The 27,499-nt window shown below is 36.7% G+C and overlaps 1 protein-coding gene across 1 annotated transcript; it reads right to left on the bottom strand.

Annotated features, from left to right (window-relative positions):
* Window positions 1-1,657: 1,657 nt before the first annotated feature.
* Window positions 1,658-27,054, bottom strand: upf3b (UPF3B regulator of nonsense mediated mRNA decay). Its single transcript, XM_028815862.2, has 10 exons — window positions 26,821-27,054; window positions 24,051-24,157; window positions 20,163-20,269; window positions 17,735-17,833; window positions 15,927-16,037; window positions 11,249-11,292; window positions 8,727-8,909; window positions 4,154-4,317; window positions 3,611-3,914; window positions 1,658-2,508 (listed from the first exon to the last, which is right to left on the bottom strand). Exons 1-10 carry the CDS (start codon window positions 26,932-26,934, stop codon window positions 2,377-2,379), a joined length of 1,365 nt encoding a protein of 454 aa, XP_028671695.1. The 5' UTR covers window positions 26,935-27,054; the 3' UTR covers window positions 1,658-2,376.
* Window positions 27,055-27,499: the final 445 nt, after the last annotated feature.

Raw genomic sequence — 27,499 nt, forward strand, 5'->3', positions numbered from 1 at the left:
GAATCATAAATATAATGATCATGTTCAATATTTGGTTGAAAATCCTTTACAGACAATGACTGCCTGAAGTCTGGAACCCATGGTCATCTCCAAGTGCTTGGTTTCCATCCTACAGGTGCTTTGTCAGACCTTTACTGCAGCTGTCTTCAGTTTCTCCTTGTTTGTTGGACTTTCTGCCATCAGTTTTGTCCAGTTGGGTTGAGGTCAGTTGGCTGACTTGGCCATTGAAGAATACTCCTCTACTTTGTATTGATAAGCACTTGGGTTTGTTTGTGCAGTACTTTTTGGATCATTGTTCATCTTTACTGTGAAGCGTTATCCTATTGGTTTTACAGCATTTGTCTGTATCTGAACAGATAGAATAGCTTTATACACTTCAGAATTCATCCTCCTACTTAAACATTAGTGACTGACTTACATTCACAGCCATGCATGATCATGCCTTAAAACTGACACCACCATGTTTCACAGATGATATGGTATTTATTGGATCATGAGTCATTTCTTCTTTTCTCCATAATCCTATTTTCCCAACATTCTGACATATATTGATTTTGGTTTAATTTGTCCAAAGAAAAATTACTCCAGAACTGAACAGGCTTTAAAAAAAAAAAAAAAAAAAAAAAGTTTTCGGGCAAAGTCTAATCTGTCTTTCCTGTGTTTGAGGTTTACAATGGTTTGCACCTTGTGGTAAACCCTCTGTCTTTACTTTCATGAAGTCTTCTCTTGATTGTAGACTTTGGCAATGATAGGCCTACCTCTAAGAGAGTGTTCTTGGTTTGGCTAAATGTTGTGAAGGGTTTCTTCTTCACCAAGGACAGAATTCTGCAATCATCCGGCATATCTGTCTTCTGTAGTTTTGCTGAGCTCACCAGTACATTCCTTTTTTAAAGAATATTCCAAATGGTCATGTGACCACTCCCCATGTTTCTGCTGTTTCTCTAAAGGGGTTGTTTTGTTTTCTTGGCTTAATGATGGACTGTTTGTACTTGCATAGACAGCTCCTTGGACCTCATATTGACAGTTCACAGTGACAGCTTCCAAATGCAAATTCCACACATGGCATCAATTCCAGACCCTTTACCTGCTTAATAGTTAATAAAATAATGAGGGAACTGCTCCCACCTGGATATGGAACATCCTGTCAGTCAAAAGTCCAGATACTTCCGAGCCCCTGGAAATGGGGAGGCTATGCAGAAAAATGACTGTTATTCCTGAACAGCTTGTATGAAATTTTTGGTAAACCCCTTAAATTAAAGCTGAAAGTATACACTTCAATCACATCATGATTGCTTTATTTCAAATCCACTGTGGTGGTGTACAGAGTCAAAATTATGAAAATTGTGTCACTGACCAAATACTTACGGACCAGAGTATATATTAATATATAAGTGGGCAAATTCTTATGCAGCAAAAATTCTGATGCTCACTGCACATTTGCTATATACTTTATAAAGAAGCATGTATCCTCAGAATAAGAAGCAAAAGATGTTACAAATTTACAGAACATTTGCTATTTTCTAAAATTGTTTAGACTTCTGAAATAACACTGGCACTAGAGATTATTGCAGAAATGAAGCATCAAAAATCAACACATACGAAAAAGTTATGCAAAAACTTACTGCACAAAAAGAAAGCAAAATATATTCCAAAAGCATCTGCTTGATAAATTTTATTACAAACATCCAAGGATAGTGAATCCACAATCTAGTCAAAAAAACCAACTACAAGATAGCTGTGAATTTGAGACATTCTATAATTTGTATTTAATTGGAAAATCTGCATGCCAATAGCAATGTTAAGATCTGCTTTGGACCTAAAATTAGTTTAGTTTTCTGCATATCAGATACATTTACAAGCATGCTGTCAATTGTAACTGTATCTAACTTGATAGCGTCTACAATAATTGCATAAAATATCCTTTGAAATAAGACTGTGTTACTGCTCTTCCCAACTCTAGACCAGCATCACTTATATGAGGAATATATTACCATTCACTGTTAACTGCTCATAGTCTGATCGGTTTCTAACCAAGCTAACAAATTACTGTTTAGAAAGCATACATAAGGCAAGGCAGATTTATTCAGGCAAGAACCTGAATGATGCTGGGTATTCTTTCCGTTGACTCCATGTGTTCCTTATGTCACTTCAGAGTTACTGTATTTGGTCCCTGCAAGCTTTGACTTCTTGTATAGCCAGCCCTAAGTGCTTAGCATTTCGGCAGTTTTCTATGAGACCACACCCTCAAACTGCATAATGATTTGCTTGTCGATCCACACCAGTGTTGGAAGTGTATGTTATGATCAGGCACATAAATCCAGCCTAAATTTAAAGCTTTGTTGATCATCGAGAACCAGCTTCTCCTTTCCCAAACTCTCAATCTTCTCCTTTTTCTTGAGAGGTTTTGGCATCTGTTTCCGATTTCTTATCTTCACAAGGCGGCTCTGCACTGACTACACGGCTTCGACTTCGGGCACCAGGCTGATAGAGCTGTAAAGCTGGCCGGTCCTACATGAAAGAAACAGCAGAAATTAATAGGTTTAAAAAAAAAAAGGTTGAGAAAAAAATTCCACAGTGAATGTATTTTTATTGCAAAGACTGTTTTTAAATGTGTAACACTTTAGTTAGGGTAATCTGCCAAATCCCCAGCCCTATTTTCATAAGATGTATACATTTTAGTTACATCAGCTGGCAACACTTTGAGCACCATAAAATACGAAGGAATGTGCTTCCTGTTCAAACTTTTCCACTCACCTTAATAATATCAATATGATTTTACATTAATTTTAAAAATGAAATAAACAAATAACAGGTGGTTAGAAAACTGTCATTCATGCTTTATTAAATATATCAGGTTGTCGAAATAAATAATACTTAAAATTGTCTGCTTGATATAAGGAACAATGCAACAGATTATTTTTAAACAGGGTAGTTTTGCCTGACCAGCAAAATATATATTTTTTTATGTATCCACAAATATTTCAACATCCATCATGCCAATAAATAATAATTCATAAGTATTAATGTGGTTCTAATTATTGCTCTTAAAACAAGCTTGGTTTCAAGATGCAATACTTAGAATGTGCAGAAAGCGCATATTAGACTTTCATATTTTTAGGATTTGCTCTTGGCTTAGGGTCGATGATGTTTTTATCGACTTGTGACTCAGTAAGAAAAATCCCCAAATATAATTTTTATCAATCCCAAACAAAGAGTTAATTGTACCATGATCTTAGCAGCAGTTTTAACTTTAAAATATTTTTGGGTAAGATAGTAGCATATAAATAAAAAATAATCAACAAAACACGTACAAATTTAGACAAATAATGTTAATAACATTATGCTCTTATTACTTAGTCTGCTGGGTGCATATGAAGAATAAATTAATTGAATTGAAAATTCTAACTTATTAGAGTCCACTGAATTTATCACTAGTACTTTGACTTATAAATAACTGGCAAGTCCATTAAAATATTATTTACAGAATATTCTTTGGGCATTTCTGTAAAGATTCTATAAGCCATTGGTTTATGCAAATGTAATTGGGCAACTTTTCAAAAATTATAACTGCAGTATTAAGTGTTAGAGTATCTATTGCACTGTCATTTACCTTATTTCTTAGACGATCACGCTTCACTGGTTCATCTCTTTTATCGTCTTTCAGTGTTTTTTCATTTTTGTCAGAGCTGCCAATGTGAGAGTCAACTGAATTTTCATTTTTCTTTCTCTCCCACACATAATCCTTTTCTTTTTTACCTTCCTCTTCTCTTCTTCGATAAGAGAATTCAGTATCATGGTGCTCCCTCCTTCTTCGACGTTCCTCATCTAGGCGCCTTAGACGCTCCCTCTCTCTTTGACGCTTGTCTCTTTCTCGGTCTAAATCTCTGTAATCTTTACGACCATCTTCATCATACCTGCATTTTGGAGGAATACAGCAAAAACTATTTGCAGAAAATATAACAGTAAGTAAAGATTTTATCCAAATATTATTACAACTAACCATCCTAACATAATTCTGCTATATTGAAAAAAATCAATGTTGAATATCAACAATACTATTTATATATAAAAATACTAAATTGTAACATCATGGGAATATTCAAATAATAAAAAAAGCATTTACTATAAAAGAAGAATTAATCTGCACACTCACTTCCTTCCTTTGTCCTCTCTGTGTCCAATTTCTGGTCTCTTCTTCAGCTCATTTCCAAAACCCATAGAAAACTTATCATCTTTTATTTTCTCCTTGTCTAATTTTCTTGGTTTTTCTTTAAGCTTTTCAGATTCAAAGTCATCTCTTTCTGGTTTTCTGAGAAGCTGTTTGGAAACAGCAACACAAATTTACCACCTAAGCTAGAAAAGTAAATTCTTGAAAAGAATAAACTTACTTTTTTTGTGTCATGACTATACAAGGGTAGTTTTTACTACACTAGTATGTAACCTTTCTTTACTGTGCTACATTTACACATGATAAAAAAAAAAAAAAAACTTGTATGATTATTCAAAAAAAATTAGTAAAGGTTTTTAAATCAACCTGATGGTAAGCAGGTTTCTACTAATTAAAAAAAAGAACACAAGCCTGGTAATAAAATGTTGATGATTAGTTGATTTTACAAGATGATTTGATAATAGACAATATTTAGTGAGACAGTGTAACATTTCTTGAGGTGCACTGAAGATCACACAGGGAGCAGATCAGATTTATTATCAATTAATTGAAGGAAAGCTGCAGTCACCCAACATCCCAACTCTCACTGATTTCAGTCAATTATTTTATTTAGTGCCGTTCTTAGACCACACCATTAAAATGCTTTACAAAACAAACAAAAATACATTTTTAAAGGAATAATACAGAGCGCAAATTTACAAGAAAAGTTACACATACCAGATCTCAGCAAGATATGCCCAATAAGACACCAAAACACTTACCAGTGTTAGAGCAACCCTTTCTGAATCGAGTGATGTTAAATGTGCATTATTTTATATAAAAGGTTAAAATCTTTAATGTGAATAAATACATAGAAATGACTTTTTTGCTGTAATAAAATTGGTAACTTTTCTTCTAAAAGTAATACAAAATCAGTAAGATCATCTCTGATTTACGCTCCAGCCAGGACACCAAAACCGTGCAGAAATGTATTCAGTTTATTGCACAATTAGAATATTACAATAATTCCTAACTTAAGGAAAATAAAGCATGGATATATTTGCAGGCATATACAGCCAAAGGACAACAAACATCATAAACATAAATTTATGCTAAGTTGGTTTGACCTTTTCGCTTCTATAGGGAAAGGCACTAATGAATTATAGTTCTTTAATTCCTATCTAAAGAATTACCTCAGGAAACATCACTAATTCTGGGACAGTTTTTAAATGTTCTTTTCAGAGTTCTGGTAGTCCAACTAGATAGGTGGATCAGAGTTTAGCATGGCTGGACTCAATGAGGCACCCACATCGATCTCCACTACAGACGGTTTTCTGCTCTTACAGCATGGCCTCCTCTATGGAGTAGAAGGTCACTCAAGCCTGTGTTATTGCCATACCATATGCAATAGGATATTGCCATACAATATGCTATAGAGCAGAATTTAGGGCTTGGATGATGGTGCAGTTCTACTGTTTGCAATAGGGTACAATAGAATTAGTGGAAATTCTGCCATTGTTTGCCTTTGTGTACTGGACCTTTTGGTTGATAACAGATTCAAAGTTTTGTCGATCAAGGTTGCCAACGACAGAACTATGGCCTTTGTTCACTCATCAAGTGCTGAGTGAATGATGCAACAATGAGAAATCTCCAAATGCTATTTGCCAGTGATTGATCAGTCAGATCAGAGGAGAAACTAGAAATGTGAAACCCAAGAGAGGCCCAGTGCCGCATCTTCTAAATTTGTGCTTTAGTGAAACTGACTTTTGACGTTAAGTGTCAGTTAACTGCGGGATGCAGATTCCAAGTCTTGTGAGACAATATATAGAAAAAGAGCACCAACGTCACTCTGTCCTAGCACTGTGACATGTCTTAAAAGTCCACATCGTCATTTCAAAACATTGATGATGTCTGATACCATCGCTTCATTGGGGGGCCATTTTTGGAGAGATGCTTGTGGATTAAGAATAACTAACTGCTCTACCCATGTACTGCGGAAAGCATCTGCACGGGGTGGTGGGGAATGGTGTGTGGATGTTTTAGCTCAGGACAGTTAGTTTTGTTGTCTCACAGATTCCTGTAACTCCGCACACTGAGGGATTCAGTAATGTTATTACAATAATTCAGAAGTGATTCATTCCAAGTTTATTTAACAGTACTAACAATCTCAATGCCATATTGGCATGAAACTCTAAAATTAGAACTGCCTCATGAAAAGGATTAGAATAAATGTCTACCAACAGAAAACTAGAAGTTAGTAATTACTTTTACTGACTCAATCCCTGTTCCCTGACTTCCCTTTCTACCATCTTCTAAGCAAAAAATAAAAGCGACTCCGCATGTAGGAGGGGGGAAAAAAAAAAGAAAAAAAAAAGTTATTTTTTGTTTCATTGTGGTTTGGCTATAGTGCATATTCTACCTTTTCTTATCATATGTGTGGTAAACAACATGCCACAAAAAGTGCGCAGTGCACAGCACTGATTTGGTACTGCGAGCTTGCAGTGTATGATGTACTGAACATGTAGAACATCAATTGGACTGGCTCTTTAAGAAATGTAAGGCACTTCTCTGATATATGATGTAATCAGTTTATTTCAGATTTATTACCTTGTGTACACAGTACAATTACACTCCTATTTGCCCACAATCAATGCTTAAAGTGGAGCCTCCAATTTCATTATTACTTTTACAGGACCTTCGCCCTTGGAGGTCAGAGTGCATGTTTATTAGTATGGGATATTGAAGGGAGTGGGGATCCACATGCCGACATCAAGCACTGCCCACAAGACCAAATCTCACTGTGGTGTTATATGTTATAAAACCTATGCAAAGACAGGCTGTGGCTGCCCCATGACCCAACACAGGATAAATGGGTGAGGAAAAAAAGATTGTGTCCAAAAAATATTGTATTGTCATTTACAAGCTGCATTAACCTGGGAATCAGTCACCCAATAGATAAGCTGACATTCCATCCCACAAATGAGCAGTTTCAGTGGACCCTTTAAAACAGGCAAACCAGCCAAAGTCTCAAAAGAATTCCAACTTGTGCTAAGGAGAGTAAGCTGACTAAAACAATGCTACAAAACAGGGAGAAATAATGGGCACACTGAGGACCATAGCAGCATACATCTGCAGTCTTCCAATTCAAATTTTATATGTGATGCATGTGACGATGCAGGTTCGACTCCATGCTCCCATCTTATAACCGGGAGCCCTTGAACCCAACACCGTCGGTAATGCTACTGATGATCTAGCCAGTGAGGCAATAACAATGGAGCAAGGGGATGGTGTATAAAAGTGCCAAGTGCTTTTATTTAAAACAATAATCAAAACAATGTTCAAATTAAATAAAGTGCAGTGATTTAAAAAAAATTCTTTATTAAATAGATAATCCATAAAACAAATGTGAACAGTGGAGGTTAAAATCCATTTGAAAACTCTTTAAAACAACAAGGTTAAAACCATGCAGAAAGCAGTCTTTTAAAAACATTACAAGCCCGGTGTCTTCTACCTGGTGGCTCCCCTACTTCTCCCGTCTGTACTTCTCAATAGGGGAGTCACCCTACATGCAGCTGACCTTCTGATTGCCTACTTTTGCTGTTTGGATCGCCTCACCGACCCCTGGCTTCGGTAGACTCCTCCTGACAGCAACTTGAGATTCCCCAACGACCAGGGCTCTCACACTGGGGACACCACGTCCCAAGTCCCGACTCCCGCTGTCTTCCGCGGAGAGTCATCCGCCCTTCATCACTGGTCACTCCTGCTCCATGATCACACAGTGGGAGCAACCACTACGACTACTTCTGGGTGTGGGCCCAACACCCAGGCTTCCTGCATAGCTGCAACGCGAGCCTGCACTTGCTCGCTCTCCCGCACCGGCTTTCTCTTTCTCTCTCTCTCTCTATCCACTGCTTCCTGCTTTCTTTCTGCAACCTCCGTTTCTTTCTCACCTTTTTCTTTTCTTCTTCCTTAGCTGACTCGCGCTTCTATTTATCAAGAGGGCATGGCAGCTGTGGCAAATCAGCAGCCCCAGGAACAATCACAGATGCAGGTGGTTTCTCACTTGTGCACTAAGGTGAGAAATGCCCACATCGCGAATCGCGCCGAGAACCGCTTCAGCCACACAACCACCACGCCCCTTCAACCAAGCCGTGAGCGCAGTGCTTATTTATTTAAAGCTAGCCTTTGACAGGAGCTGTGGACCCACTATACCACAATGCGCTAATCAGGTTGCCTTCCCTCAGCTACAGCACACTCCTGCTAAAGTCAGGAATCTTACATGCCTCCTACTGTGAATAGGAGTATCCGACAGCTTTCTTGTGAGGCGTGGAAGATTATACAAAGGAAAGAGAAGGAAAAAAAAAGAAAAAAAAAGGGTGCAGTTTGGTACTTTGAGGAAAGTTCTGCAAATGTCTGGAACCAATTGACGATGTTTATTTACTGTATATTGATGATATGCCCCACCAATCGAAGAAGGAAAATATCATCAATCATCGGCTCATCTCTACTCTGTCCTGCAATATACTAAATGTCCAATACTTGATTTGCATTCAGTATAATCTAGTAAAATATTACACACCTTAATTTTTGGCTCAATTACTTTTTCCTTCTCATACAGCTTCTCTCCAGCTTTTTTGTGTTTCTCTGCTTCTTTACGCTTTCTACGATCCTCTTCACGCCATTTTCTTCGCTCTTCATCTCGTAGCCTTTTTCTCTCCAGCTCTCGCCGCCTTCTTTCCTCTCGCTTCTCTTCTCTTAGCCTCTAAGAAAAATAGTAATCCAGTCAAAACACTCCGCAAATAACAGACCATAAAGACAGTGAAACCTGAACTCTCCTTAGCTAAGTTACTTATGATGATTACAGACTATGACTTGAAAATTAAAAATAGTTTTGCCGTTTTCGTATAAATTGAATATTTAGTAATAAATTGTACACTTTTATAGTCAATATTGAATCAAAACTATTACTAAATACAGAAAAGTCAATCTGTAAATAGGTGTATACTTATTTTATACTGTCATATGTTTTATATCAAACAAATTGTAATTACTGTTTTACCACATGTTTAACAGTTTTAGCATAGTTTCTGTTTATTTATGATAATGTTGTAAGGTTTAGAAACTTATTATTGCATTATAGCTGTAAATGTGTGAAAGCACTCTAAGCATGTATTCCATGAATAGTGCTATACAGAAACCAACTGAATTAAAATATTATACTTGAAACCTTTGTAATCAGCTCTACAAACTAAACAAAAATTGGTTTCCTTTTCAGTTTATTGCCTGAAACCTGATAAAGATTATGTATATGATTCTCTTTTACCAAGAAAATTGTGATTACACGTTACTGAGTATGGGATTCACTTTTTACAAGAAAGGCTTTGATAATTGTGAAAACTTGGCAAGCTTCTCTGTTTAAAACTAAAGTGGGTCACGCAGCCTGAGCAAACAATACTATACAGATAAGGTGGGTACTTTCTTGCCATTTCTTTTGTCGTTTCTCTGCACTGCCACTACTGCTTCTACATAAAACACAAAAGCCCTGAATGAATTTACTGCAGACAGGTGGCCAAAAGATCAGAAACACAGAAATATGGTTATATTAGATTGTAAAAAGTATGGCACCATAAAAATAAAATTAAAAAACGAGCACATGTTGGGGAGGGGGTGAACTTAAGGGTAATTTTTTACCCCTAAGAAGTCTCCCATTGACTGCATCCTGGCACGGAGGGTTCTCATGGAGCACAAACAAGAATACCGGCAGAGTTTCTTTGCAGCCATTGTGAATTTTCGTAAAACATTAGACTAAGTTGATCGAGCTGCCCTGTGGAACATTCTGAGACTTCAAGGGATCCCCTCAGGGTTGCAGGACATCATGGCCAGCCTGTACACTGGTACTGTGAGTGCTGAGCAGAGTGGAGGCAGAACCTCTGCTTTTCCCAGTTGATTCTGGGGTTTGTCAGGGGTGTGTTCTTGCTCCTATTCTGTTAAATGCTTGCATGGACTGGGTGTTGGGCAAGGTCGTGGGTCCAGTAGCTGTGGGGCATCTGTTGGTGAAGAAAGATGCACTGATCTTGACTTTGCTAACTATGCTGTGATCTTCGTGGAGTCAATGGATGCTCTGACCTGAGCTCTTGAGAGATTGAGCGAGGAGTCCGAGTATCTGGGCTTGCAAGTGTCCTGGATAAAAACCAAGATCCAGGACTTGAATAACCTGTTGAGCGCAGTCAACTGCAGTGTGTCTATTTGCAGAGAGAGTGTCAACCTTATCGAAAGGTTTACTTAACTCGGCAGTGACATTCATGTCTCTGGTGATTCTTCCTATGAGTCAGTAGATGGATTGGGAGAGCATGGGGGGGGTCATGAGGTCACTGGAAAGGGATGAGTGGTGCTCCCGATATCCAAGCAAAATGACAAACATCCAAGACTTTAGATTCCTGATGCTTCCTGTCTTGCTATATGGTTGCAAAACATGGACACTATCCAGTGACCTGATAGGTGACCGGACTCCTCTGGTACTGTGTCTCTTTGGAGAATCCTTGGGAACTGCTGGTTTGGCTTTGTGTTGAATGAGTGGTTGCTCATTGAGTCCTGAATGAGGCACATTACTTGCATTGTGAGGGAGTGTATGTTACGGCACTACGGCCATATGGCACAATTCCCAGAGGGTGATCTGGCTCGCATGATCTTAATTGTTAAGGACCCGAGTGGTTGGACCAGGCCAAGAGGACGCCCACGTAACACCTGGCTGTGGCAGATAGAGGGTCATTTCCGGAGGGTGTGACTGGACCGCGTGTCTGCCGGGGGGGGATGGGTTGTGTGTGGGTTGCCAACCAGAATCCCGAGCTGTTTCATCGTGTGGTGGGTGCGGTAATGTGCTGTACCAGTGCATACTCCATAGCCTGACCTGACCTTAAAATAACAATCACCACAATGAATTTAATACAATGAGTAGTGGTGCTCATATGCTTAAGTGTAATTCATTCTTAGTATTACAGTAAACATCTTAGGTATGTATGTTAAAATAAAAAGATAAATCTACAAATAAAGTAATTAAAATTAGTCAACAGTGATAGGATTGTAAAACAGTAAAAAAATTACCTGTTTATTTTTCAGGAAGTCCAACAGAGGTGTAGTTTTTTTTGCTGCAAACAAAAACGTATGTTTAGGAAAAAATAAGCATAGCATAGAAAATGTTCAAAAACAGCTTACAACTTTGCAAACATTAACAGAAAACACACTGAAGTAATCCAAACATACAAGGGGGCTCTGCCCCCTGCTCGCTTCGCTCGCCTACCCCCGGTGTTGGGTAACCCGAAATACATTGATGAATGTATGATATATATTGGAGTGTAAAGGTGTAGATGACGAACAAAGGAAGTACATTCATTAGGATTACAGAATGCATTGTCAGCTAATTGGCGGAATTGTTTAGCGGCCGTCTGTCGTTTCTTTCTTTGCCATTTATCTATTGACTCTGCTGTTTGAGAGGCGCATTGTAGGCGCCTACGCTCATTAATTGTATTCAGGCGGGCTCGCTTCTGTATGTCCGTTAGTTGAGATGTTTCGTTTTGGAGCCGTGACTCCTTTGGTTGCGTTGTTTGAGAAGCGCGTTGTAGGCACCTGCGTTCATTTGTTTTATCCAGGCGGGTTCGTTTTTGTAGCCCCGTTAGTCGAGCTCTTTCTTTTTGGAGCCGTGCCTGCTTTGCTTGCGGCATTTCAGACACGCGCTGCATTTTGAACCCGTGCCTGCTTTGCTTCCGCAGTTTCTGACGCGCGGTGAAGCTGGATCGTTTTGGAGCCGTGACCGTGACTCCATCAGTTATCCGTAGTCTATCGTTAGTAATATGGATAATAGCACTTACTGTTAATACGGAGCGTTTTCTGTGGTTGTACTGTTAATAATGCATCACTGTAATGTGATTCACATATGCTATATGGTTTGGACGTGTGAGGATGCCGTATGTTTAATACAGAGAGTTCGTTTATTCTTATTACCCGGACCATGCTGTGTAGTGTGGACGTTTAGTTCAGAAGCGCGTTGTAGGCGCATGCGCCTTCCGTACTCTCTTTGTGGACCTTTGCGGACCCCGTAGTGTCTTACGTTTGACTCTGGGGTGCAGTGCACAATCCTTGTTTCTGTGTGGCTGTGTCGTTAGTCGTTAGCTATGAGCGCGTTGTTGCTTCATGTCTTATTTACATTAGTTGGGCTCTTTCGTTTTTGAGCTGTAACTCCTTCGTTCGCCGTGGATCACACGTCGCTTGCGATTTATGAGACGCAGGCTGTAGGCGCCTGCGCACTATGTCTCCTGGGTCCATCGCCGTGTACCTGCGTCCATGCCTTCCGGTTTAGCAAGACCTGCGTCTGTGCCTTCCGGTTTACCATTCTCGGTTAGTAATATGGATGGATATTATACTTGTTCTGCTATTTTAGACCTTGATTTTGTGTTTTTTCTTTTTTGACGTTTATTGATATTAAACTTCCTGGTACTTAGTCTTGGCAAACACGTCCTCTTTATTTTCCTTACTGCATTGTCCAAAATATCTACTGCTTCAAAATGATGTACACAGTCGTCATAGTCAAATATTGTGGTATGTCTTATTTGTTCCTCTTACCCAATAAGCAGTCAGTCTTGATCCTTAGTCTACCAAATTTAAATGTTACCTTCTTCTTTAATAAACAGTGATGCCATCCACAAACATTTTTATTGAATCAGTGAATCAGAAAATGCTCTCATGTTTATCAATCACTTTTTCTGCCAAACAAGAAGCCCCATAAATTATTTTATGACCATTAACAATTGATCCACATATCCATTCAAACTGCCAACTCGGACCTTATACCCACCTTAAAACTCCTTATTCTATTCATTGTTTTTACCATACCTGAATGGCATATGCTGAGACCATGTTTATCAGGCATATTTTTTAGTTTTTTAGTAAACCATGCTCATAAACACTCTCTTCACTTACATCTTCTCTGACCTATTTTCAATGGCAACTGCAGCAATACTGATGCTGCCCCAACTGCTCTACATCAGGACAAAGTTCACACTGTACTTTCCATCACCTCTCACTTTCTCTTTCTTACTTATTTTCCTCTTGTTCAATACGTATAACACTTTGCCCAATTTTTCCTTAATTCCAGCAAAATTCTTAAAATACTTTCTCTAACTCACTATTTCACTGGCAACCATCTACAAACTTGTTATAGTTTTATCAATTATATTTAGTGGGATGCACAGATACTATTCATTAGTCTTCCTGTCGGTCTGATATGGCCACGTAAGTACTTGTACTTTGTATAGACTGTATTATGGCCGCAAACTATGTTATTAAAAAAATAACAAAAAATAAAAATAAATAAATAAACAAACAAACAAACAAACAACCATGCACTGGACCCAAAAGTCAAGTGACAGAAATCAAGGAGGGCCGGAATATAAAATACAAAAAGTTGTAATCTACTTCTAATGCTAAATACATGAGGAGGATATAATCGGGGAATACTTAACACAACTGTATTCCACCAGAGAAATAAGGTTGCACTTAAATGTAGATAGATACTTTATTAATCGCCATCTATCTAATCTGTCTATGGGGAAATTCACATACTCCAGCAGCATACTGATAAAAACAATATTAATTAAAGAGTGATAAAAATGCAGTGCAAGTTAAAAAATGCAAGGTGGAGAGTGCGAGGCAGGTATAACAGTCAATAACATTGTATAATGTTACCGTTTACAACCCCCTCCCCTCCACCCCAAGTGTGGAACTGAAGAGTTGCATAGTGTGGGGGAGGAACGATCTCCTCAGTCTGTCAGTAGAGAAGGACAGTGACAGCAGTCTGTTGCTGAAGCTACTCCTCTGTCTGGAGACGATACTGTTCAGTGGATGCAGTGGATTCTCCATGATTGACAGGAGCCTGTTCAGTGCCCGTCGCTCTGCCACAGATGTCAAACTGTCCAGCTCCGTGCCTACACTCTATTGGGCTATTGCGGACCAGTCAGATTTCCTTATGTTTTTGATCTCAGAGTTCATACAGGGTTATTCAGGGTACAAAGCTTATCTCCACTAGAGCTGCCAGATACAGATATGAAGTTAGAATATACAGTATGTGATTTACACATGGGCGGCACGGTGGCACAGTGGTAGCGCTGCTGCATCGCAGTTAGGAGACCCGGGTTCGCTTCCTGGGTCCTCCCTGCATGGAGTTTGCATGTTCTCCCTGTGCCTGCATGGGTTTCCTCCGGGCGCTCTGGTTTCCTCCCACAGTCCAAAGACATGCAGGTTAGGTGGATTGGCGATTCTAAATTGGCCCTAGTGTGTGCTTGGTGTGTGGGTGTGTTTGTGTGTGTCCTGCGGGTTGGCACCCTGTCCAGGATTGGTTCCTGCCTTGTGCCCTGTGTTGGCTGAGATTGGCTCCAGCAGACCCCCGTGACCCTGTAGTTAGGATTCAGCGGGTTGGAAAATGGATGGATGGATGGATTTACACATGCCTTTAGTATTTGAAATATACTTTAATGCTTCAAATCCCTTTACTCTGTTTTATGTTACTGCAGTTCACACTTAGAATGATTTGCCGGATGACTCCTTGTGTGGTAAGATGCACAATACGGTAAGGTTTGCAGCTGATCTTTATGCAGAGATGCCATTAATGATGAAGTAACCACTATGTACTTACGCTAAAAACAATAAAAGAAAAATATTTAAAAAAAGGATAGATTTACTTTATTGAAAGAAACCAGTATGCGAGTTTCCATTGTGAATGGACTGACAATGAGAATTCTTTCATTTTACACATAACATATGTTCATAGGGTTAAAACAGGTTAGAAATACATTTGTGTGCATCTTTTGATGGTATTGTATTTTCTGTCACTATTCAGAGGAGGTATGCAAGTAAGAATTTTATTCTACTATGTACACATGGCAATAAACGAAGTGCAGACATACCTCTCTGAAACTAATATCCCATGATCACACAGTATTCATCACTGCTGGGCAAGCAACATAGTCCGATTAGCTTAAATAGCTGCGTTAGCACAAAAACATTTGTCAGCAGTAGGTACTAATTTGTACAGCAAAAGACAGAAGAAAAAAAACAGACCGAAATGTTTTTCTTTTTTCTTTCTTTTTTTAAAGAACTTGCCTCTAACATTTGAAAGCATAGTTAAGCTAGGTATAAGTTGCAAAGAATTACGCTTAGTTTTTTTTTTTGTGCCGAAATTTCAAACATTTACAAGAGTTGCTGTTACTTTTAATAAAATGTATTTAAATGCATGTTTATTCTTTTGTAAGCAAATGCAATGTGTTTCATTCACTATGACTTATTAAATAACATTGTTCTCTTGTTTTTGATAATGCAGCATCTTTCCTTCTAATAAATCTACTTGTTAAGTACTCTGTACTGTCCTACAGTATTGACACAGTATCGTTGTCATTGTAAAAAAAAAAAAAAAAAAAAAAAAATAGTATTGGTGTATTTCCAATTCCTTGTTTCATTTTTCTGTCCAAAAACAAAATAAGTAAACAGATAAAACATTGAATTATTTCTAAAAGCCCATTTCACTGCATGGTTGTTCACCTGTAAGTTGAACTTCCTGTGTTCCTCTAGCTACAGAGCAAATATGTTACTGTTGAGTGACACAGGGTGAAACATGCCTTGTATGAAATGATGAATAAACTGACACCCTGTGGAAATATTAATTTAACAAACCAAACTAGTGAGGATAAAGAAATTAAAATCTAAATTTTAGATCTCATCTTATGCTACCTACCTTCTAATTCTTTGGTTTTGGCCTCAATTTCCTCAAGAAGCGTTTCAGGAGTTGAAGTAGTTTTTTCTTCGTCACCATTGTAATTTTCCAAAAACTTTTTGAAATCTGAGTCTGTTTAAAAAATATAAGAAGTGTAGAGTACTTTTGTTTTTAGTTAACATTCTTATGTATGATGTGTTTCCAAAGTTAAAATGTTTAAAGTATATAAGGGCACTTAACTGTAGCCTAATCCTAGACTGCACAGGAATAAACCTATAATTGCTAAAAACAATCAAATATTTAGTAGAAAACAAGCATGTATAGGAACTATGTTCAAATTTACTATGCATTCAAATATACAGTGTTTAACAAATAAATCTACTTTAGGGGTTATAGGAACATGAGCTTTACTCTCCATCCTGCTATCAAACCTTTTGGCACACCTATCAGCAAACTGTCGACCACCACCTGCTAGAAATTATAAATGTTACAATACTACATGTGTTTATGTTTCAAGCCATTATAAAATACTCTATTTTTAGTAGCGCTCATTACTCAGCATTGAATAACAAAAAAATAGTCTATTTATGGTACACAACAGTTGCTTATTCATGTTGCCAAAGTTACCGTATGCTAAAAGAAAAGGTGATACTCTTAATAAACATTAAATAGTATAGTTAGAGTACTAGAAACTAAAATGTAAATGCATAACAACCAACACTTATTGTCTAATCCAGAAAAAGTTTGTATTCAATGCATTACTTAATCTAATTCATGGACCTGGAGTAGGAACCAATCCTGTTAGGACTCAATACAAAGCAGGAACCAAGCCTGAATGGAATGCTCCATAGTTTAAAGATGAGAATGGTTTATTAAAAGACAGTTCATTTAACACTGAAGAAAAAGAGAAATGATCAGACGTCCAGAACTTGGAACAAGTGCCTCTTGCAGAGGACGTGGATAGTTTTGTGTTTGTTTTCAAATAAAGTTATCAGGCTTATGTCGCCTTCATAACAGCAGGGGCTTATATGGCAAAAAGTAATTTGAAAAACTAACTTATACGAATTTAGTACAAGTCCTGCATATTTACAGCTGAACTTTCTCCTGGTGAATTCTCCCACTCCCTCTCTCCATTTCAGTGATTAGAAATAATTTACTACAATTTTCAACCTAAGATGGAAGATCTGCATCTAAATAAACAATTTTGGAATTCTTAAAATGAAACTAAATGTACGTATGTAATGTATGCCAGAACCTTACTGGGATTTTTACTAATTCACACATATCAAGCAATTTGGTTGATTTAATGAATCATGGTACAGTACAAGTACATTCATACATCAAAGTTCCAAGTAAAAGAATGATGATCCTAAATGTACTTCGTTTGCAAACTTAACAAATTACACTTACTAACCAACCATCTTCCTTCTTCAGCCTTGATGAAGAACAACTTTACTGACACGGTCATGGATACCTACCTCTACATGTCACTGTCAGTCTCTTAAGAATGTTGTATTTAAATCAATGTCAATGCATTATTATGGTTTAAAGTTTAAGATATCCCCTGAAATAAATAGTCTTGTCTTTATTTTTTTGACTTAAAAAATCTGCAACAAAGATGTGCAAGTCAGCATTTGAAAGGCAACAATATTTAAAAAAAAAAAAAAAATCACAATATTTACTAGGTTCAATAGTTCTACAAATATTGAAAACAACATGGTGATCTTCCGGCTTCTTGCTTTTTGGGATGAACAAAAACAGCAAAGGAGAAGAAAATCACGTAATAAAAACATACCGTATTATACTTTAAAAGCAAGTTATAGCAATACCTTCATGAATTGTTCCTGCTTTAGCATCTTTTTTTTTGGCCTTTTTCTTTGCAACTTTCTGGAATGGAGCAAACTCTACAATTGCAGGGTATTCTTGACCTTATTTGCAAAAAAAATGATAAATTAAAAAGACAGTATTTCCCAAAATGTATTTTTACTACAGTTCTGGTATAATGGGAACATCTTTAAAACAGTCAGGATCAACATGCATACAAAACCAAGCAAATTACCTATAATTTTAGAAAATTCTATAAAATAAAATGTGCAAAATTATGCTAAAAACAATTGCACATACAGATACGTCCGTAAGTATTTGAACAGTGATAAAATTTTCATAATTTTGGATGTGTGCACCATCACAATGGACTTGAAATGACTTGCAGCTTTAATTTAAGACATTTAACAAAAACATTGCATGCGCCATTTAGAAAAGACAGACATTTTTATACATGGTCCCCCTATTTTCTGGGTCTCAAAAGTATTTTGAAAAACTAAATTAATCATGAATATAACAATTATTTTCAATACTTGGTTGATAATCCTTTGCATTCAATGACTGCTTGAAGGCTGGAAACCATGGCCTACTCCAAATGCTGGGTTTCCACCCTACTGATGCAGTAAAGGCCTGGCAAAGCAGTGGTCTTCAGGTGATGCTTGTTCATTCAACTTTCTGCTTTCAGTTTTGTCTTCAGCAAGTGAAATGCATGTCAAGTTGGGTTGAGGTCAGTTGATTGACTTGGTCATTGAAGAATATTCCACTTCTTTGCCTTGAAAAGCACTTGTTTTGCTTTTTGTAGTATGTTTTGGCTCATTGTCCATTTGTATTGTGAGGCGTCATCCTATATGTTTTGCAGCATTTGTTCAAATGTGAGCAGAAAGTACAGCCCAGTACAGTTCAGAAATAATCCTGCAACTTTTATTAGCAGTCATATCATCAATAAACAACAGTGACCTACTTCCATTTGCAGTCATGCATGCCCATGCCATAACACTGCCTCCACTATACTTCACTGATGATGTGGTGTGCTACAGATCATGAGCCGTTCCTTCTCTTCTCCATACATCATTCTAGTATACTGTATACTGATATTAATTTCATTTGTCCAAAGAAAACTATTCCAAAACTGGCCTTTTTTTTTTTTTTAAATTTTCTGACAAAGTCTAATCTGTCCTTAATATGCTTGATGATTACCAATGGTTTGCACCTTGTGGTAAACCCTCTGTATTTACTTTTATGAAGTCTCCTCTTTATTGTAGACTTTCAGAATGATAAGCCTACTTCCCAGAGAGTGTTCTTGGTTTGGCTAAATGTCGTAAATTGTTTTTTCTTCACCAAGGAAAGAATTCTGCAATCATCTAGTACAGTTGTCTTCCATGATTGCCCAGGCCATCTGGTTCTGAGCTCACCGGTGTGTTTTTTCTCTTTAAGAATGAACCAGATTGTTGATTTGACCATTCCTGGTGTTTCTGTTATGTCTTGGATGGGCTCGTTTTGTTTTCTCTGCATAAAGATGGCATGTTTTTACTTGCATGGATAGCTCTTTGGACATCATAGTGACAGTTAACAGTGATAACTTACAAATGAAAATTCCATACTTGGAATCAATTCCAGACCTTCTGCCTGCTTAATAGTTAATGATATAATGAGGGACCTGTTTATATCTGGCTATGGAACAGCTTGTCAGTCAATAGTCCAAATACTTTTGAGCCCTTGACAATGGGGGGGAGCATGTATAAAAATATGATTCAAGGGTTTAACAGAAATATTGTATTAATGCTGAAAGCCTACACCTCAATCATGAAATTATTTCTTCATTTTAGGTCGATTATAGTGGTATTGAGAGCCAAAATTATCAAAATTGTGCTACTGTCCAAATATTTATGGAGTTAACGTTAAGAAAAAAATGAGAACAAAAAAAACCTGTTACTAAATCCTATAAAAGTAATTGTTTTTACAACAGGAAATATATGAATGTAAAAAATGAAGAATATCCTAGAGTAAATTAGGAACACATAATTAAAACCAAGTGCTGCTACAAAGGTCATTAAGATAAATAAACCACTTTCATTATGATAGCAATGTTAACTTAAAATGCAGGAGTGTTGTAACAAATAACTGGTTTATTTGACTGTGAATGCTAAGCTAAGACAAAAACAGTTTCCTAGACAAAGCCACTAAGTGAGAGTTTTTTTTTCAAAGCAACCATCACAAACAACACAAGACAGATGCCCACAAATAACTGCAAATTGAAGGAAAGGTAACTGAAAGACACATATCTACCAATCAGTAATTGGAATATAAGTTGTCATAAACCACAATTCAATGCACTTAGCACCTGTCCAGATTACAATGCACCCATGTTTACAACACAACTTTTAATATGCTAAGTGGATGAAGTATTTCTTTTACTCTATGGTTTTAATTTACCTTTGCTGTCGATGAAAACATAGCCATCGAAACGATCTCTAAACAAAACTATATCTTCTTGGTTTCTGAAGTTGATGTATGCTCTAGAATAAAGATGTGGATACAGGCTGCCAACAAAACAAAAGCAATTAGAAAAGGCTATATTGGTACAAAGTTTTATACATGTGTTATATAGAGATGTCATTACAATATGAAAACTTTACCTAGCATCTGAAATATAAGTCTGAATATCTATGTCATAAATTTAATGACTGAGAACAGCTTTACATTAGTAAAAACAAAACAGTAAAGAAATTCAGAGACCATCTCATATAATCCAACACTATTACTTCCCACATTACATGCATACATTTAACAAATCTATTATTTTCTTTAAATATTTTTTAATTTAAATTATACATGCTCAACTTGCATTAATAAAGAAAAAAACAATAAAAATAGAATCATACACAATAAATGTGTGCTTCTGTCAGGTTAAAAAAAAAAAAAGTAAATTTACAGTAAAGTGCAAAAATTAAATATTTTCAATACCAGATTGATGTTATACAAGAATGTAAAGTAATGATGACAAGTTAGGTTTAAGGAATAATAAGTAATTACAGGCTGATTAAACAGTGCCACATGGACGTAGTGCTGTAACCGACACTCCCTCACAATGCAGGCAATGTGGCTCATTCAGGACTCCGTGAGCAACCTTAGAGCAAGACAGGAAGCACCAGGACTCTAAAGACTTGGACCTTCGTCCTTTTGTATTGATATCGGGAGTGCCACAAACCCCTTACCCCCATGCTCTCCCAATCTGTCTACTGACTTCATAGGAAGAGTCACCAGAGACATAAATGTCACTGCCAAAGTAAGTAAACCTCTAGACAAGGTCGATGCTCTCTCTGCAGACACACTGCTGATGGCTGTGCTTAAGAGGTCATTAAAATCTAAAATAATCAAAACTTATAAATACAGGTCTGATTAGTAGATACAGAAAAAGTTTGGCTATGACTATTACTGCAAAGGGCCCCCAACAGTTACTGAAAACTGAAAATAAAGATTTACAAAGCTTCTCATTGACTCTGAATTTTAGAATATTTAATATTTAAACAGAATATTCAAAAAAAGAAATAAAAACACATTTAACTGGACAAAAATCATCATGAAAATAGAAAAGACTTAATATTTGACCTTTAATACCTGTGATAAATGCAATAAAGTTCTGAAGCATAGTGAAGGGTGTGGTGTATTAATTAAACAACTAAGGATCCAAAAGGGGTGTGTTCTTTCACCTCTTTTGTATACTGTATTCCTTACACTAATGCCAAAGTAAGTCTAAAAATAGGATCATTCACAGAACCCTTTAAGTATCTGATGATAGCTATTGACCTCCTTCCCCAGAAATATTCACATAAGCACAACTTTGCAGGCAATGAATATAATGTATTTTATATAATGTATACATAATTGTATAATGTAATATAAATTTTATTTATCGAGATTTCATTGTCTCATACATACACAAAGTATTATCAAACTTTAAAGTAAACAATCTAAAAAAACACTCCTTTTTTATGCAAAACGTAATGGCCACTCATAATTATGAAATGTAATCCTCTTGTGCAAATTAAAACAGATCTACTACTACTACTACTACTACTACTACACTTTCTACAACCATTACTACTACTTCTACTACAACATCTACTCTAAATCAAAAGTACTGGGCTGTATAGTGAATATAAATGTTAATTTTTATCTGATCCTCACGGACCCCCTAGGGGTTCATGGACCTCAGGTTAAGAACTCCTGTTCTACACAAATTTTAACTTAATGAAAATACACAGTCTTAAATCATGGCTTCGGATATCACTTATGTCGATAATTAATCAAGTCTTAATGTTGGTTTAGCATGCAAGCAATATGTAAAATCTGATGGTATAAGTATTAGGTTCACTGCCTTTTTTTTATTTATGTAGCCAAGTTCTTTGTTGATGTGTTTTTTATATTATGTTGTGGTCTCTATGCAAGACCTGCAGACATACTAAATATCCCTCTTGGTACAATAAACATGAACTGAACTGAATTTAACAGTAATAGGAAAACTGAAAAGAAAAAAAATTCAGATGTGGGCATCAGTAGGCTTTGCGCCCTAGGTAGCAAGTTACCCAAACTATTCTATAACATTTCAGTAATTATTTACTGCTCTGATGCTGATCTGTATGATCATAAAATAGGCCATTATGATAGCAAATGATGAGAAGAATTCATAATTAATTGCACAATTATGATATGTGAGGGCTTCTCTAGAGTGCCTCTTTCTCTTGCATGATTTGGCTCAAAAACTAATCAGAACATCGTCATCTCATAACAGGCTTTTTTTTAGCTCTAGACCATCCTCAAGAAACTGTGCCACACAGACAGACACACACCCATCATCGACCTATGAATATTTTTGATATCAGGGGATCTTAAAATGTTAAGATCCATTGAAAAAAATGGAGATTGAAATTTTTGACGAATCTAAAGCTTTCGCTCCTTCTCCATAGACGATAGGTTATGGTAGGGGAGGGTGCAAAACAAAAAAAGATGAAAAATTACATGAGAAACAAACTGATCACCGCACAGTTTGGAGAAAAAAATCGTATTGATTGGCTTTAGTTTTAAACCAATATTAAATGATTTAGAACCATCCTTACAATATACTATTTGCAAGATTAGGACACAATGCCTTTAGTTGGAGGTGAAGCAATATCCTTAGCAACCCATTTCCCAGTGCATGGCTATAAATTACACTATGATTTGAAACTAAATAATATGAGATCTTACTATTAAGTACATGATACAAAATATTTGTGTACAAACCTATACACCGCAAGAACTGCACTATACTTTCTTAACACATTTCAGGCTTTCTCTTTAACAGTTTTTAAAAGAAACAATAAGAAATCCAGCAAGAATATGCTTACTATGCTGGGAAAATGGATTTTATTTATAAAATTAAGGTGCACTGCACCAACAGAAGGTGAGAAATTAAAAGTGGCATCTCCAAAACTTTCCACAGTATATAAAAAAAGCAAATCACAAGTGACTTTTTAACCAAAAAAACTTGATGGGAAAATAAAGGATGGCCTACTGCCAAAAAGATAGTATGGTTAGAAAGATGAGATGTTAGGTGTAACACATACACATTTTTTTCAGGTATGATAGGGTAATTTTGCCTGGCTCTAGCAAAGTGCTTATCTACACTCCTGTGGAGGTCTTCCATCTGTGCACCAAGAATATACCACTGAACAAGGCGCCTTATCTCTCGTCCAAGCCTGTATGACTATACTCTTAATAGTTACTACCCTACTCTCATTGCATCCCTGTCTTGTGGGGTTAGGTTAGAAGTGTCTTGCTAGGATTCCTCATTCCTTCCTACCAACCCAAGAGATATCAGAATCATCATCCAGCACAGCATGGTGTTGAAAAATGTGGACATTTTTAACTTATGGATTAATGCCTAAGTATACTGTGTAATGCTTTCCTGCATTTACATATTAGCTTGTTTCACCTATATCCACCTCTTTGGACTGGAGTCTTCTCCTTGGGAACTTTCAGGGTGCACACTGTCTCCAACAGAATCCTAGGTGAGTTCCTGCATTAAGTTACAGGTTACCTATTTCTGGCTTAAATATAGCAACCTTGCAATTCAGGAGTCTGGTTAACTGGAATGTGTGGCAGATTCAGATTTTATGTAATCAAGCTTCTGTCAATTTGATATACTGAAATATATGTAAAATTGATATACTGAACATATTCCTTATGCGGTGGATTAATACACTTAATTTGTCTAGGACTTTACTGATTTAACCATTTATAGTGAGACTACAAAAGTAAACAGAATGCGTGTGTTCATACCTTGTATCATTGGCAAAAAACTCCAAGTAATCAAATTCTGGGAGAGGTTGAAGCTGCTCCTCAAGCTGCTCTTTCGTCAGATTTGGGGGAAGGCGGCGGATAACAATCTTTATTGGAAGAAAGAAAAACATTAACCTTGTTTATATGACAACCTTTCTAAAGATAATATATGGCAGATTCCCATTATTCTATCTGCATACAAAAAAAAAAATCAAACAAAAAAAAAAAAAAAATAAGCCTCACAAGCCATGCAATATTTTGGCATACATTTCTCCAAGTATTTTAGGTTCCCCAGCACACAGGAATGCTGCTCAGTAAAGGTTTCATACTTAAGGTGCATAAAGAAAGGCATAGATTAACCTACATTTAAACTGAAATGTCACAAGTTATGGCTACTGAAGTGTATTTTACAAAAGCTGTTCTTCACCTAGACACAAAACCATTAATATACTGTATACTTTTCGACTTTATTAGGAGAATGCCCAGCACCCGCTCCAGAAGATAATAATGTTAATCTTGGTTTTCAGTTTAGAGATGGACTGCCTGATGAAGTTTTCATATTTCTGGTTTGTGTAAATTATTAACTACATACTGGCAACTTTAATGCACCATTCTTGAAACAGGACTCCTAACCAAATATAACATGAATTACAAGAAATAAAATGTGCATCATTGCAGATTTCCAGCAAGCCCTTATTTCTTACAGCACAATTTATTCTTAAAAAAAAAATGCTGGAGGTAAAACACAGCTGAACATTGATTATCTTTTGTGCATAACAAATATTCCTGTTCTACAACAATGAAAATTTAACAGATATATTGAATGCAAATTTTTACTTTTTATTTTATTTACTATGGTTTGGCAGCAAAGGATATGAAAATTGTAAGTGCATAAATAGCTATGGAAGTTCAAATAAGAGCATAGAAATGCTTTAAAAAATCAATTTAATACAAAATAGCTCATCATTTCCAATTTGACTCACACTTCCAAAATGTTATATTTGAGATCTGGAGGTACAGTAGGTGTTTTTGTAAATTATGCTACTTGATAACATCGTGTCACTCCTTAGTCTCTACATAGACACACTGAATCAACTGAATTCCTTCAATCTTCTCTTATACCCTTCGATTCAGGAATTACTCTTGCAGTTTTTTGCTGTGCTGTCTTTATTCCTTTTATATCCTTCTTGTAATATGGAGACCAAGACCACACAAGCCTGCATCATAATACTTTAGTATAATCTATCTTGATTTGTACTCCAAAGTGTGGATTAAAACATAACCTATATTTGACTGGTTCTGTACAATGTCTAGTGAATGGCATGAATTCACTATAACTTCAAAGACTTCCTCAAACAGCTCACTGTATACTATATCTTACATGTAACATTTTTAAGTTATTCACATTAAAGGTCAATGACCTCACATATTAAGAAACTTGGGTTTGAATGTTTACACCTTATAGGTTTACTAAGGTATATATCTGCCAACACGCCTAGTCTGGGGAAGTGCTTTTACTTTCAAAGAAGACTACTTATAATGGTTGGCTTCTGAACAGAACGGTGATCCAAGCAAAACGAACAGTATTCAAGACATATTAAGCAGATTGTGCACAGTTTTCAGCGTCACTGTTACCGATTTTTGTTAGCTGCTAAGAAGAGACGTAATGCCACTACCTTGCTTTAAGTATATTAAAAACGTTCTGCACAGTATTACTAATACCTTCGAAGTTTAACCAGGGATCTCAAAACAGCTAGTAGAGTGAAGGGAGCAGTAACACAGGATGGAACTATACATGCAACGCTTTTTACAGGTTTTTGGGATGAAATGCAACGCTAAGGAGGTTACACGTAAAATTATCTGAAGGGAAAAAATCCTTCTTCATGACAGCTGAAGAGAGGGCTTCGTCGATAACTTGTTCTCGGCATTATAGCGCCCTCTTTTCAAAAGTAACAATCATTTTTTAATATAATTGAACGAAATGCAAGTAAAGAAGACAAACAGAACCGAAATTACGATATATTATTAAGTATTGATTCAACACGGTTCCCAAGATTGAAGTCAGTCAGCAAAATCACAGCACGACACTGAAGCACAAACAAAGACAACTGTATAAGGAACGACTGGTGAACAAATAATTCAAATTACTGTGTGTGAAAATTGTCCTTAAAACTATGGAATAGTTTTGGAATATGGAATAGTAATCAAAGTATTCTAACTCGACGCGCTGCAGCTGAGTTTTGACACATCCTTCTTGTTATACTCAGGAAAGAACATCATTATTTTGCACGTTAGGTTGGCATCGTAAAGGAAAACACTGACCACTTCCTTTCCTTTATGTTAAGGGAATGAGTAACTGACTTATCCTGTGCTTAAGCAATCGTAAAATGAACATGATTACAGTTGGAAATTAAATAAATATTCACTCGCGACGGACCAGATATTCCCGTAAAAACGTATTGGCAACAATTACGGTGTTCGTCAGTTGATTACTGTAAGGGTTAAAAATATTTAAAATGAAAAACAGAACAAGGCACTCCTGTCCTCTCGACAGAGTTTAAGTGAATAACATCATGTTAGACAAGTTTAAGAAACACTTTTAGAGAAAACTATACAGCGCCATGCTGTCATGTGTACGCTATTTGCTCTTAAATCTTTTACACAAGAACTCAATAACTTTCGCAGTCTGTACAACCAGATTGTCAACGTCAGATCTCACACGGGCCTTCCCTTCTGTCAATTCGTCACCACCATCATCAGCGTAACGCACCTTGGTCATAACCTCTTTTTTCTCTTTGCAAGACTTATCAGACTTTTCATTCTCCTCGGATTTCACTTCCAACCTTTTCTCCCTCGGTTTTGTATTCTCTTTGTCTTCCTTCATACTGCTCTTTTAAAAAACAACATCGAACTGAGAACTCTTAATTAAGACATTCGCAGCGTACATAGGTACCGAACGAACTTTCAATGAGCCTCGAGTAGAGCAACAAGCGGCTCTTCATGATCATTGGTCCGCCGTGAGTGCAGGGGGCGGGTAGTCTCGAAAGCACACGAGATCCCGCGTCCAAGACGAGATTTTAAAAGTGCTTCACGGGACGGGCTGTTTTGAATTGAACTGTCTTTTCTTGGCTTCTTTTAAAAACATTACTGCATTTAATGAATTGAGTATATTTTTTGAGTTTCACTCGTTGATCTGAAGTATTTAATCTAATGCTTATTTATTATTATGTTCAAGTTAAAGTTTACGGTCATGTATTCATAGTATTGTACATGGACATAGCAGAATGAAGTTCTTACTAGCATGTCTGTTTAGAACAGCTGGTAATATAGTGGGAATCATGCAGACTAAACTTTGGAACCTTTACGAAAACGAATCGTCGGGCGACAGATTAAAATGTATTTTATAAGAAATAAACGATCATTTAATTTTACATCTAAAAAGACTATTT

Source organism: Erpetoichthys calabaricus, chromosome 12 (genome assembly GCF_900747795.2).
Source record: "Erpetoichthys calabaricus chromosome 12, fErpCal1.3, whole genome shotgun sequence".
Classification (NCBI taxonomy): Eukaryota; Metazoa; Chordata; class Cladistia; order Polypteriformes; family Polypteridae; genus Erpetoichthys; species Erpetoichthys calabaricus.